At 35.1% G+C, this 13,145-nt stretch overlaps 1 protein-coding gene across 2 annotated transcripts in view; it reads left to right on the top strand.

The window, feature by feature from the left end:
• Positions 1–13,145, top strand: part of LOC149800930 (uncharacterized) — a 67,963-nt gene that overhangs the window by 12,139 nt on the left and 42,679 nt on the right. Inside the window, exons 2-3 of one of the 2 annotated variants that reach the window (XM_089954237.1) lie at positions 5,305–5,585; positions 10,960–11,105. In XM_089954237.1, the coding sequence (XP_089810363.1) occupies positions 5,305–5,585; positions 10,960–11,105 (427 nt within the window). Of the gene's footprint in view, positions 1–5,304; positions 5,586–10,956; positions 11,106–13,145 lie in introns of both variants that reach the window. The other variant, XM_089954236.1, reaches the window with a different exon arrangement.

Below are 13,145 nucleotides of genomic sequence, written 5' to 3'. Positions count from 1 at the left end.
TTGTTGTAATACTGGCTGTGGTTGTTGTTTTTGTGGTTGTCGTTGTTGTAATAGTGCAAGATGGTTATCTATTCCATTAATAAATGCAATATATCTTGTATCACTATTTCAGCCCTGATCAACTCCATAGTGTAAGCAAAATATCCATTCGTGCCAGTTATCACAACTTACGATGTACTTGGATTTCAAAACTCTTTCTTTGTGATCAAAACTGCGCATGGCATATGCAGATATTTCCACGCTGTCAATTTTTTGATGGTGGAAATACTTTCTTTGTTAAATTTATCAGTTATTTCAGTTCTTTGTCTTGATTGTTCTGTTTCTGGGATAAAATCCTTTATATCAGCCACTTCAGAATGAAGCTGGTCAATACCCTCAAGTATTTTTTGTGTTTGTGGTTGATAAGTAGCACCAGCTATTTCATCAGGAAGTTATCTTGGAATCTTTTTTGTTGCTTTAGTTTCTTCTGCTATTTTTCCAATTTCTTTAGCAGCTTGCTCCAACGTTGGAAGAAGATCTTTGGTAGCCTTTGTAACAGGTTCAAATAATTGTTCTGCACCCTCTGCAAATTCAACCCGAGACCTCTGATGAGCTTGTAGTTGTTGTTTGACGGAATCGCGGACTGGAAGATATTTCTTAATTGCCTCTAGTTGCTGTCAAGCTAATTTAGATGTGTGAGTGAGTGTGTGTGTGTGTGTGTGATTTGGATTTTGAACGTAGCTTTAACAATCTTTCAGTCATATCGCTACGATGTCTGCAGTGTGGCAGTTTATAGTGATGTGTAGAACTGGGGTATCATGCCGTAGACATGAAGCATGATGTCCCACCCAGTCACATTATTCTGACACCTGCCTGACCAGTCCTAATACTGACCTCTTAATGCTGAGCACCGAGTGAGGCAGCTGTTAGTACCATTTTTGTAAGTCTTTGGTGTGACTTCGCCGGCGATCAAACCCATGACCTCCTGCATCCGAGGTGTACACTTGAACCACTAGGCCACTGGAGAGGACCTTAGATGTGTGAGATTCCATAGTTAGTGTTATTATTGATATAATAATGATTTAATTACACCACACTGGAGCAGCAGGGAGGGTGACAATAAATATTGAGTGTCCGGGTGGGTAAATGAACACGTACAAATTTGAAAACACAAACGTCAAAAATAAAAATAACAAAACGAGCTAACCTAGTTGGAGAAAATCTTGGTCAATTAGAATCTTTGGTTTGATGTTATTGACCTTGTATTTTTATTTTTTTGTAGGAAGCTTTATTTTCAAAAAAGTCTTGCTCCAAAAGTTGTAGGGTTCACCCTCCCATTTATTAAAACAGGGGAAAATAATTTTGCCAGACTAGACAATACCAGCTTCTGTAAGTGCTGTGAATGAATTACAAAGGAAGTAAAGTACAAGAAAAGTTATTAGCTCTTTTTTTAAATACAATTTACCTTTGAAGTCCAGGAAGTAGAAAGGACCAAGCTGAAATAAGGCCAAGCTGTATAATCTATAACCCAGATTACCCATCAGTCATTCAGAAAGTGAATTTAAACTGCTATTAAATAACTTTAGATATACAAGATCTTTTTGAAATGGGCCAGGATGACCAGTGAGGAAAACCTGTGAAATTCTTTTTCCTTAAAAATCTAACCCTATGCAAAATATGAAACTGTAGAGAGCGACCTAAATGGTATATGCAATATACCTTTTGTTAAATATTTTGACTTGAGCTTGTGGACGACTTTCTAAGGCATGGAAGAGGTATATTAATTTTCAAGTCTGAAGATCCAAGGTCAGGGCCATCATGTTTTTTTATATTTTTAAAATGGGTGTTTTGGTTCCAGAGTCAGTTTCTTTTGTGGACGACATGCAGTTAGGGTAATGAGGAAACTTAAAGATCTGAAGGTCAGAGGTTGGACATGGTAATCCTGATGAGAAAATAATGTTTCCTATCCAGTAACTTTAGTTTAAGACTACATACCTTGATTAACAGCCTGGATCATTGTGGCCCATTGATGAACCATGGCTACCAGTGTCTACATAGTGGATTATTAGATGCAGGATGGGCATATAATGTGTTGTTCTTGGTGCTCATCTGTATTGAAAGAAATAGCGAAGAATGGTGCATGATGTAATGGCAGAATAAAAAATTCTAGCTATGTATGATACACATATATTGGCATTTGCAATATTGAATATACATATACCAGTATTGTTGACAATACTGGTCATTAAAATTCATTCCATATATGCAATAATGGATTATCAGTAGTTATTCATGTCAATTAACAGTGATTTTTTTATAGCTCTAATGGTTGTAGACCAGTAGAGCATATGGAATGGTTTGATCCATCATCTATTCATCTGTTAGCACAAGCTTGTTATGCCACAAAACTACTTAGAGGATTCCTGTGAAACTTCACACATACTCATTCCAAGGTCTGTTTGGTCCTTATTGGAAAATGTGCCACTCAGACATATGATTTGGTACTCACAGTGATCATATTCAAAATCTTGTTATCATCACTCCTCCTGAAAATAAAGTTATGTCAGTAAGGTGTTTTCACTGAAAGACTGATATCTAGTCATAACAAAATGAAACTGTTGCCAATTTGATGCCACAGCAGCCATCTTCAAAATCCTATTATTGCTAATCTTCCTGAATCAGTGGTCAAATAACATGGGGTTTTCACTTAAAGACTTATTATGAATGCTCATATCAGCATAGGAATTTTACTGAAGGACTTCTTATGAAAATCGGTATTCACTACTTGTCACGCTTGCTCAGCTCCAGTTCGTAAGTCTTGTATAAACTAAGGTATTATTACAAACCATGATTTGATGTCTGAACATTGCTGCAGGCTAGAGTTAATCTCTTATGCAAGGTTACCATGAATAGAGAGAAGATCTGGCATCTTGGATAGGCACAGGCTTTAGATCAAGCGACTTCCCACCTATGTGTTGCAGCTTTGTCCTAAGATCAGAGGGACCTGCAAGAGGGAAATGGGGCATGTTCTAAATCCGTCCCCACATGGACAGACAGTGAGAAGGACATTGTCCACTAAGTTTGATTGGATCAGGTCAAAACGACATCAATTTGGAATTGAGACAGAGGGTATGGTAACAATTTTGATCCAAATTATAACTTTTAACTAGCAAGTGAAAATTTAATCTCACCTAGGAAGATTGCTGAGCAGTATAGGGTTACTCTGAGAGAGCCACTCATAACTTGGCAGTAAAACTTAGAAGATTCTAAGGAAAGACAAAGATTCATAAAGCTCAGTAAGTTATTTGCTTGATTTTTGTAGAATATTACGACATTCTAATTGTAATTGTGTAGTATGCATACTTCATTACTAGGATTGTTTAGTACATAGAATTATCTCCTTTGTAGTGTTTAGTTTACATGTGCATTTGAGAAATGAGCTTGATTATTATGTAGAGAATTGTGTAGATTGTTCGCTTGTGGTCAGAATTAATTTTGTAATTTGCTGTTAAGTTACTTTTTAGTAAACTAGTGCATTTATTCATGTGATATGTTAGATTTTACACATGCTTGAATTGTAAATTTGGAAAATGGTTGAAGTTTGTAAGATTAGTTAATATGGATACATGGATATATCAGAGCATCGACACTTGAATATTTTTGTACTTTGTATGAGTTGTAATGTAAATAAATGTATCTGATTGCTGTGATATTGTTTAGTATAATGCGATATGGAATATATACTGATGTGACGCAATTTATTGATGTATATATTAGAAGTAATTGATACCATACTTTTATTACAACATTTTTTTACCATACAAGGAAGTATGAGTATTTCAGTGTGAATGAACGTGTGACCAAAGAAATTTAATAGTCGTTATCTGGTGATAGGCTGGGTGTAGTGTGAGAATATTGCACATGAAGATTTTGGGGGGACAGAACTTCCAGTTTAGTTAAGTCCAGAGTAAGAGTGGAGATGGAAGTGAGACTAGCAGAGCAGTCAGAGTCGACAAATCTAGATGGTATATAGGGTCGAGGAAGAGAAGGGAAAGGCGTTGAGGAGAAAGTAGAGGAGTAGTATAGAAAAGTCGAGGAGGAGAAGAATTTTGGAGAAAGTTAGGAGGAAGAGGAGAAGGAATAGGAAGAAAAGGAGAGAACACACAGATGAATAGAATACAAGGACCGGTGGAAAACTAGCTCACTATTTATCAAATGATGCACTGTCAGTTTTGCTGACTGGGGGCTCGGAGCTTTGCATCTATCTTTCACTAATTTAACTTCCAACCAAAAACGAGCCTGGGTGGGGCTTCTGTAATAACTTAAATAGTGTATTGGGGGCACCCCACACCAAACCATAACACCTACCACAGTGGCAGTATAACAAAACCTGTCAAGCCACACTACTTGTGAATGGATGGTCACATAAGCAGTTTAGTTAATAGTGTCAATGCAGTTTAGTTCAAATGTATATGCAAGGTTAAAATACCAAGTAAGATACCAATAATCAAGGAAGCCAAGAAATGAACTGAAAATTAAATTCAGAGAAATAAATGAAATGCATAAACAGTGTCTGGGGGAAGGATTAAAATCAAGATTGATGATATTAGCAGCACAAAGTAGATTTATACTGAGACCCTGAAAAGGTTTAAATGAGCCTACTGAACTCTCTGAAATCAGTTGTTGTTAGGTCATAGGCAGGCTGCTTCCAGATTCTGGTAACTTTGAATTTAAAAGAAGAGTCACAATACCTTGAGGACTCTACTCTTGGTAGTGTCGGCATTGAAATTATGATTGTTTTAATAAAAGTGACTAGATTATTTAAGTGACTGGGTCTTTTCTTGTTGAGTAGCTTTTGATACATATGGATCTCGATCTCTCTCTCTCTCTTTATATATATCATTATATATATATATATGTATTGTTTGTTACTGAAATTACAAATATAGGGATTGTAATTAAATTTTATTTATTTGATTTGATTTGATTTGACAACAATGATTTTAAATCCTGAACGGAACTTGTTGGGTGATAATGTGGAGATGAGGGTTTAAAGAAATGACGTTTTTTTTGTTGAAGAAAAGGATTAGAGTACATATTTTGGGGGATGGCTTCCATGTAGCTTTTCATGATCATACGTTTTCAGTTTGTAGAGCTCTGTGGACCACCAGTTGTAATCTCATTTTGACTGTTGTCAATTTTAAAAAGTAAAGTTCACAGGGTGATATGTTTTTTGGAGGACTATTTTATGGACTTTATATTTTTAAAAATTAACAGCAAGCTCTGAATTAATATTGGATATTTTCCACTTTTTTCTTCTTCTAGTCCACCTAAAATAAGAAGAATGGTTACTTTAAGCCCGGCGGGAATGGTCAGTGCATTGGTCATTCCAGCAGCAGGTGATGGAAGGATGTTAGTAAATTCAGAAGTATTGGACAGAGTACCTTTCATTCAAGGGATCTCAAAAAGTATCAAACCCACTATGCCATCACTTCCACTCTCATGGCCCCACTCCCAATTTCAGCCTCCATCAGCAATTTTGAGCTTCTTGCCACAAATGAAAGATGTCACACTTCCAGTGAAATCCACAACTTCCTTGGAAAAAGGTAAAAGGTTCAACTTAAGAGGTATCATTGTTTGCTGCTAATATTTTCTAGACTAGTAGAGGATTATTTTAAACGGCCATATCACTTAACATATATCCCCATCTTACCGTGTATTAACTCATGTATAATTGTCAGGTCCAACTGCATACAACTTAGACACTGATCTACAGTCGTATAAAGTTCCAGCAAATCTGGGTCCCTGCCAATTGCATTTGTATGCTGCTTGTAGTATGAGTATATACATTAGTTGATCCATGCCTTTTGATCAGTATGCATACAAAATTTTCTCAGATCTAATTTTCATTTTTGTCCTTGCATGTTACCAGTTACAAGTTTAACAACTAATGCCATTTTTTATGATATTGTTCCAGTGACTGTTAATAACAATATGATAAACACCACAAGATACAACTATTGTATATCCTGGTAAAGTAAAAATAGTTGTATTTTTTTCTTGTCCCAAAACGTTTGAAAATGATAAATTACTGATACCTTTTGTCCAACTAATTGTAAATTACTGATACTTCCCTACCAATTAATGCTCCATTTGAAACTGATATATTTCTATGTACTGTCTTGCTCAGAATGTCAAAAATTTCTTCATTCTTCTTTCTTTGTCTTGCTCATCCTCTTGGCTTTTTTGTAAATGAATCCAAAAGCACAACCAAGTAAATTTGCAGGAAGTATGAGCCCTTCTTTCACCCATGCAAACATCTCAGTGAATGCCTGAAAAATGCCTTCTAACAAGTCATTATAAAGAGTCAAGAATTGATACTGTACAAAAATTCAAAAGCATTCATTGGTCTGATTGTGTAAATTTGAAGAAAAAAGGTATAGACAACTTCCCGTTATCTACTTTATTTAGGCAAAATGATAGACACTTGGGCAGCTAATTTGCCTGACTCTTCCCCCTTCATGGAACCTGCTGGTCTTGGTAGTCAGTGCTGTTGTAATTGTTGAATTATCATTTTTATTGATGTAAATAGGCTTGTCTAATTCAGTGTTCAAGCAATGCACTAAAAAAAATTCTGGCTTGTTTTCCCTCTCAGCATGATGAAATACAACCACTTTGGACTAAAACAGTTGGGTAATGCATTTACGGTATGACTATAACTTTATAACCATCAATGAGATGAAGGCTTTCAAGTCAAAATAGGCATATATTAACATTAGCTGAGTAAAAAAAGCCTATTGTAGAAGCTTTTAAAAAAAAACACTGTCCCAGAACTTACAGTGCAATAAAAATTATTTATAAAAAAAAATAAATTAGGGTGTCCCAATATATAAATTCTGCTAAACAAGGTATTTGATTCCCTTCCTCTTTCTCAGTACTAGTTCACACATATTTTAGAAGAAAATTAAAAACAAAACAAAACAGTTGATCGGGAATGATTGTAATATCAGAAATATTAAATATGGTTTGATGAAATGTCATATTGCTTTAATTTATAAATGATACGTTCATCATATCATTAAAGTTTTTGTCTCTAGATAAAGTTAAATTACACTGTGTTTTCATGTATGCATGGACTGGTGGGATCAGGCATTTACATATGGTTAAGCGGTTATGATTTATGCATTGATGAAGTCAGTCTGGAAATTTTCCATCCAGCTGTAAATCCATCCATCCATTTGTCTGGCAGTTAGCACTGAAGATTGAGGTATATTTCTTAGATGTGTGTGTGTGATTTTGATTTTTAATCTAGCTTTAACAATTATTCCATCATATTGCTATGATGTCTGCAGTGTGGCAGTTTATAGTGATGTCTAACTCTGTTGCATCATGCTGCAGACATGTAGCATGCTGTCCCAACCAGTTTCATTATCCTGCCACCAGGCCAACCGGTCCTAACACTAACCTCTTAATGCTAATCCTCTAGCTAGGCAACTGTTAGTACCATTTTTTATAAGTTTTTGATATGATTTGGCTGGATTTAGAACCCACGACCTTCAGCATTCGAGGTGGATGCTGTAACCACTAGGTCACTGGAACGGTCCATTTTCTGTATGCTTTTTATTGCAGAGTCACATGGCTAAGTAAATATATAAATGCTTCATGATGAGTCCTGCTGCTATAAGTGAAAACTAGGCTACTTTGACATATATTTTATGGTTTACAATCCAACCATGATTCCATGTGTGATTTTCTTGTTATAAACAACCGATTAAATCATTAATGTACAGTAGAACCAGGCCCACAGTATTTAAGCCGTATAACTCTCTTCAGAGAAGATAGAACCACTACAATCTGGGGGATTTTAAAATTGTTTTTGCCTCATTGCACAGGCACCAGTGAGACAGCAAATCTAAGTCTGAATTTTAATTTTGGAGTTTTGAGTCCAAGTTCAACAGTTTCAAGTCCACAGTGTCTTAGTAGATGCATCCATATAATGAATCTGCATGTAAATAATAGGTCTTTCCTATTTTATCAAAGATACATGTCCATAAAGGACAAATTTTGGCTCCCTTTTGACAGGTTTCACTGCAAGTATGGCCAAAATTATGTGGAAGGATTATAATTTCTGATTTAAAATATGGCACTTATTTTGAATAATTGCTTGTCTTTCTTGGTCTTAGACATGAGTGAATCTTACTATTAAAACATAATCAAACTTACTTCTATCCTAACATATTCTTATTACAAACCTGATGAGAAGCATTTATTAGTACTTTTCTGTTTCATATTTGAGAAAATGAAATAGTTGTGTTTGTTTCCACATTAAGTGAATGAATGCAATGGATCCAACCATAAAATAGTTGCAAAGAATGATTGAACCATGACAAGTTTAAAAAGAATGATTGAACCATGACAAGTTTGCAAAGAATGATTGAACCATGACAAGTTTGCAAAGAATGATTTAACCATGACAAGTAAAGCATGTTATTTGTGATATCATACAATAAGACTTTACTACCCGTGAGGACAATGTGTGTAAATAAAGCACCTCATTTGATTGGTTTTAGTATGGTTTAGTTTGGATGCTTTTGATAAGGTTTCTTTTATTTGGTTTTGGTTTGGTTGGTTTTAGTATGGTTTAGTTTGATTTTAGTATGGTTTCATTTGGTTGGTTTTGGTATGATTTAGTTTGATTGGTTTGGTATGGTTTTACGTTTGGATGGTTTTGGTATGGTTAGTTGATGGTTTTGGTATGGTTTCATTTAGTTGGTTTTGGTATGGTTTAGTTTATTGATTTTGGTATGGTTTAGTTTGAATGGTATTTGTAGGTTTGAGCATGTCAGTTAAACCCTAAACTGCCTTCACAGGAAACATATATGAAATAAACAGTCCACTTTAGCAGATAAAGTCATTAAAATAAACTATATCCTCGACTGCCTTGTAATTTTGTTTTGTTCTATTTAAAATCATTAATATGTTGAAAAATACATCAGTCTGTATCATCAAATATTTGCATGTTCATCATAGGTCTGAAGGCGTAAATTTTGAAGAAAAAAAGGTATTGACAACTTCCCGTTATCTACTTTATTTAGGCAAAATGATAGACACTTGGGCAGCTAATTTGCCTGACTCTTCCCCCTTCATGGAAACTGCTGGTCTTGTTAGTCAGTGCCGTTGTAATTGTTGAATTATCATTTTATTGCTGTAAATAGGCTTGTCTAATTCAATGTTCAAGCAATGCACTAATCATTTTTCTGACTTGTTTTCCCTCTCAACATGATGAAATACAACCACTTTGGACTAAAACAGTTGGGTAATGCATTTACGGTATGACTATAACTTTATAACCATCAGATTTATGATTAGCTAATCTCGAGGAAGTCTTCAAAGTTTTTACTAAGATCTTTTAGCAAAATACTTTTGTCATTCAATCAATGAGATTAAGGCTTACAAGTCATAAAAGGCATAAATTAACGTTAGCTGAATAAACAAAACCTACTGTAGAAGCTTTTAAAAAACCACTGTCCAAAAACTCACAGTGCATTACAAATTATTTAAAATTTTCTTTTTTAGGGTGCCACAGTATACAAATTCTGCTAAACAAGGTATTTGATTCCCTTCCCTGGATGGTTTTGGTATGGTTTCATTTCATTTAGTTGGTTTTGGTATGATTTAGTTTATTGGCTTTGGTATGGTTTAGCTTGAATGGCATTTGTATGGTTTTGTTTTGTTTGCTTTTGGTATGGTTTAGTTTGGATGGATTTTGGTAAGGTTTAGTTTGATTGATTTTTGGTATGGTTTAGTTTGATTGGTTTTGGTATGGTTAGGTTTAGTTTATGGTTTACAACACAGCAACTTGAATAGGTTATTTAGTGTCAAGACAGTTGGAGAAATGTGCTTTGCCCAAGGACAGATCACTGTAGCTGACCCAGGCTGATCTAATAGTAGGATTCAAACTCAACACCTTTTCAATTACAAGTCTAGCATGCTAACCACTCGGCCACCACAGCTCCTGTTCCACATTTGAAGTAGTTCAAGTAAATAGGCATATACCTGTAGCTATGAAAGCTATCACATGACCAATATCAAATTAACTTGTGAATCATTTTGGTAATTCACCAAGCGAAAGCATCACAATGAGAAGTTTCCAGTAAATTGGCCTTATGTATCTGTAAACAGGAAGGCCAGGACCTGCATTTCAAACCTATGATCATATTGTTGTAAGATATGTCACTAAATAAATCATCTTAGGTTCGTAATGATTTATCCCAAGTATGAAGAAAATGCTTCAAAGGATTTAGGAAACAAGATGAAAGGAGGAAACTTTAGTCAAAATCTTAACACGGATTTTTTTATGCCTGTGACCTTGACCCCATGGTCAGATTGGAAATTGCTTGTGTCACAGAATGAATTGTGTTGACTTCATAATGATTCATTCCAAGTATGAAGAAAATCCATCAAGGGGTTGAGGAAAATATGCACAAATGAAAACACTTAAACCATAAAACAAATTTTCTATGAATGTGACCAAGGTCATAGGGGTGAGCGAGCATGTCATAGAAAGAAATTTCATAGCTTCACAATGACCCATATGAAATATGAAAATCCATAAAGCAGTCTAGGAAATATTAGCAAATGAAGAAACATTAACCAAAACCTTGGTGCAAATTTCTATGACTAATTTTGGTACCCAGGTGAAAGGTCAGTTGGGTATGACACAAGAATGAATTGCCTTAGATTTTTAATTATTCATTCCAAGAATACAGAAAATCCATTAAAGAGATTAGAAAATAGAAGAAAATAAAAAAACTTTAACAAAACCTTCACAAACTATTGACACTGATGCTGGTGGTGGAAAGGTGACTGCTGTTTATTGCTTTCAATGACCTGAAAAAAGATATATATATATATATATATATAAAGGTAGTATAAGCCAAATCATACATTTAATTGCATTTATCTCTTGTCATTCAGCAGACCCGAAAAAGGAGGATGACTTTGAGAAGAAAATGATTGAGGATGCGGTGACAGCATTACCTGATGTCTTTCATGAGGTATTTCAGATGCATCGTGGACAATGCTATGAGATTCAGAACATGCAGACATCTCTCAAGGAACTACAGGTACATGTACATACAAGGTGTAAAATAGTGGAAAGACGGTATACTTTTTATGGTTAATTTTCTTCAGTATTTTAAAGTTTACTAACAAATATTCTTTCAGTACTGACAAAAAATATCCAATAAAAATGAAAGACAATGTAATATAATGTAAAAAGTAATGTATGCTATGTCTGTAGTAATGAACATACTAATGGCATTTCTCTTATTTATTTTGGAATTATCACAATAGTTTTATGCAATTAATGGGTAGGGAAGTACAATAATGACTGGCATATTTATCCTGCATTGTTTTTTGTGATCATCATTTAAGGCAATAATTATTTTTTTTCCTGAAATTTATCCTTTACCTATTTCTGATTTAAAAGATTAACCTGATGTTTAACATCTTCACTAGCCAAGGTTCCGACAACCCTATCTACACCTTGGCATTATGAGCATATATTTCTGTGCTTCAGGTCTGTGAATTTCATTGGATGTAGTGGCAAGCCATCGCATCCAATCAAAATTAAGTTGTTCAAATTTGAACACTGTTCTGTGATCGAGACAAGGGATGCACACAACTTGAATGGACTGATAAATAATCACTTTTGCAGTGCCGGTAAAACTTACAAAGTATCCTTTTTATGTCAATTGCCACCACCTTTTTTGGCCTATGTACAATGCACCATGCTATTGTTAGTTTGCCTTACATACTAAGGGAGGCAACACATGAAATCCAAAAGATGTTGCTAGGACAAAGCACTAATATAGCTGTTCGATCTGCCATGGTGTGGATAAGGTTATCGGAACCTTGGCTAGAAAAGATGAATGTTTAAATGCCTGTTCACATGTTCATTTCAAAGCTGGATGGATATTTAATGAAGATTTGGTATGTAAATTGCAGCTGTTGGTTTATTTTTATAGACCACAATGCATTTTTCCATAATACGATAATACTTGAGCATTTTGTTTTTACTTACAGTGTTTTCAATCCACATAGCTGAAAATATGAGCAGTGCTTGAAACTGAATTTAATTTTTTGCATTTTATTTAATAATAATAATACTAATAATGAGGACTTTGTATAGCACCTAATCTTTAGAAGCTCTAAGTGCTTTACAACATTAGACAACACTTATAAGATAAGAAACAGCAGCAGGGAAGTTTAACAGACCATTTTTTCCAAGCAAAATAAACCTTCCTACGCGAACTTTCTCCGTAGAAGCCTCAGAAAGCAAAAATAAAGCCTTCTACGAGATCTAATTTTCGTGCATTTCAGACCGGGTGCATCGGGTGGTCACGCCGTGTGTGTTAGTAAATATAGCGTCCAGGACAGGAAAATAAAAATCAGGGAATAATTTTTTTGTGTTATTTTTTTTGTTGCATGGTGGGGCTGCTTTTTCATGAATAAATTTGATCAAGACCGATACGATACCGACTTCGTGGATCATGAAGATTTATCGTGATGAAACCATGCGGCGTTGACTGAGCGCGGCTGAATAGATTTTTAAATTTATTTATATCCATGTCACCATTGCACCAGGTCTGATGGATATTTCTCAACGTGTGCGTGTCTACGCCGTTGAATACCGATAAAATATTGCAATTGTCCCTGATCACCTTTGGAATCTGCATATATCTCTGCGTCACGTAAATAACATCGGTGTTTTTGTGTATGCCACGCGAGAATATCCTAGCCGGGTTGGTCTGTTTTTCTAGCATAACGTCATCGAATACAACAAGATTGTTAGTATCACCGTCCAAATCATCCACGGATGGAGCTTCGTTGATGTCTGTGATGAATTCGATTGTGCCCTCATCGGTATTGTCGCTAAATTCTTTTAACACTTGGTAACAACGCTGATCGTCAACGGATGGCGCAACCAAATACAACTTGTCCCATTTCAGCCATCGCATGATCAAATTCAATAACAATTGCGTCTTACCAGATCCAGATGGACCAATGATTATCATTCTAATCGAATTCGGTAATGCAGCATGATGTTTCACTTGTTCGCGTCGTTTCGTGGCTGAAAAATCAATTACATTCATGTTACTAAA

This window comes from Sinohyriopsis cumingii, chromosome 4 (assembly GCF_028554795.1).
Source record: "Sinohyriopsis cumingii isolate HCF-2022 chromosome 4, ASM2855479v2, whole genome shotgun sequence".
NCBI classification, from domain to species: domain Eukaryota; kingdom Metazoa; phylum Mollusca; class Bivalvia; order Unionida; family Unionidae; genus Sinohyriopsis; species Sinohyriopsis cumingii.
The sequence above is the reverse complement of the archived record's forward strand: the minus strand, read 5'-3'. Positions and strand labels throughout refer to the sequence as shown.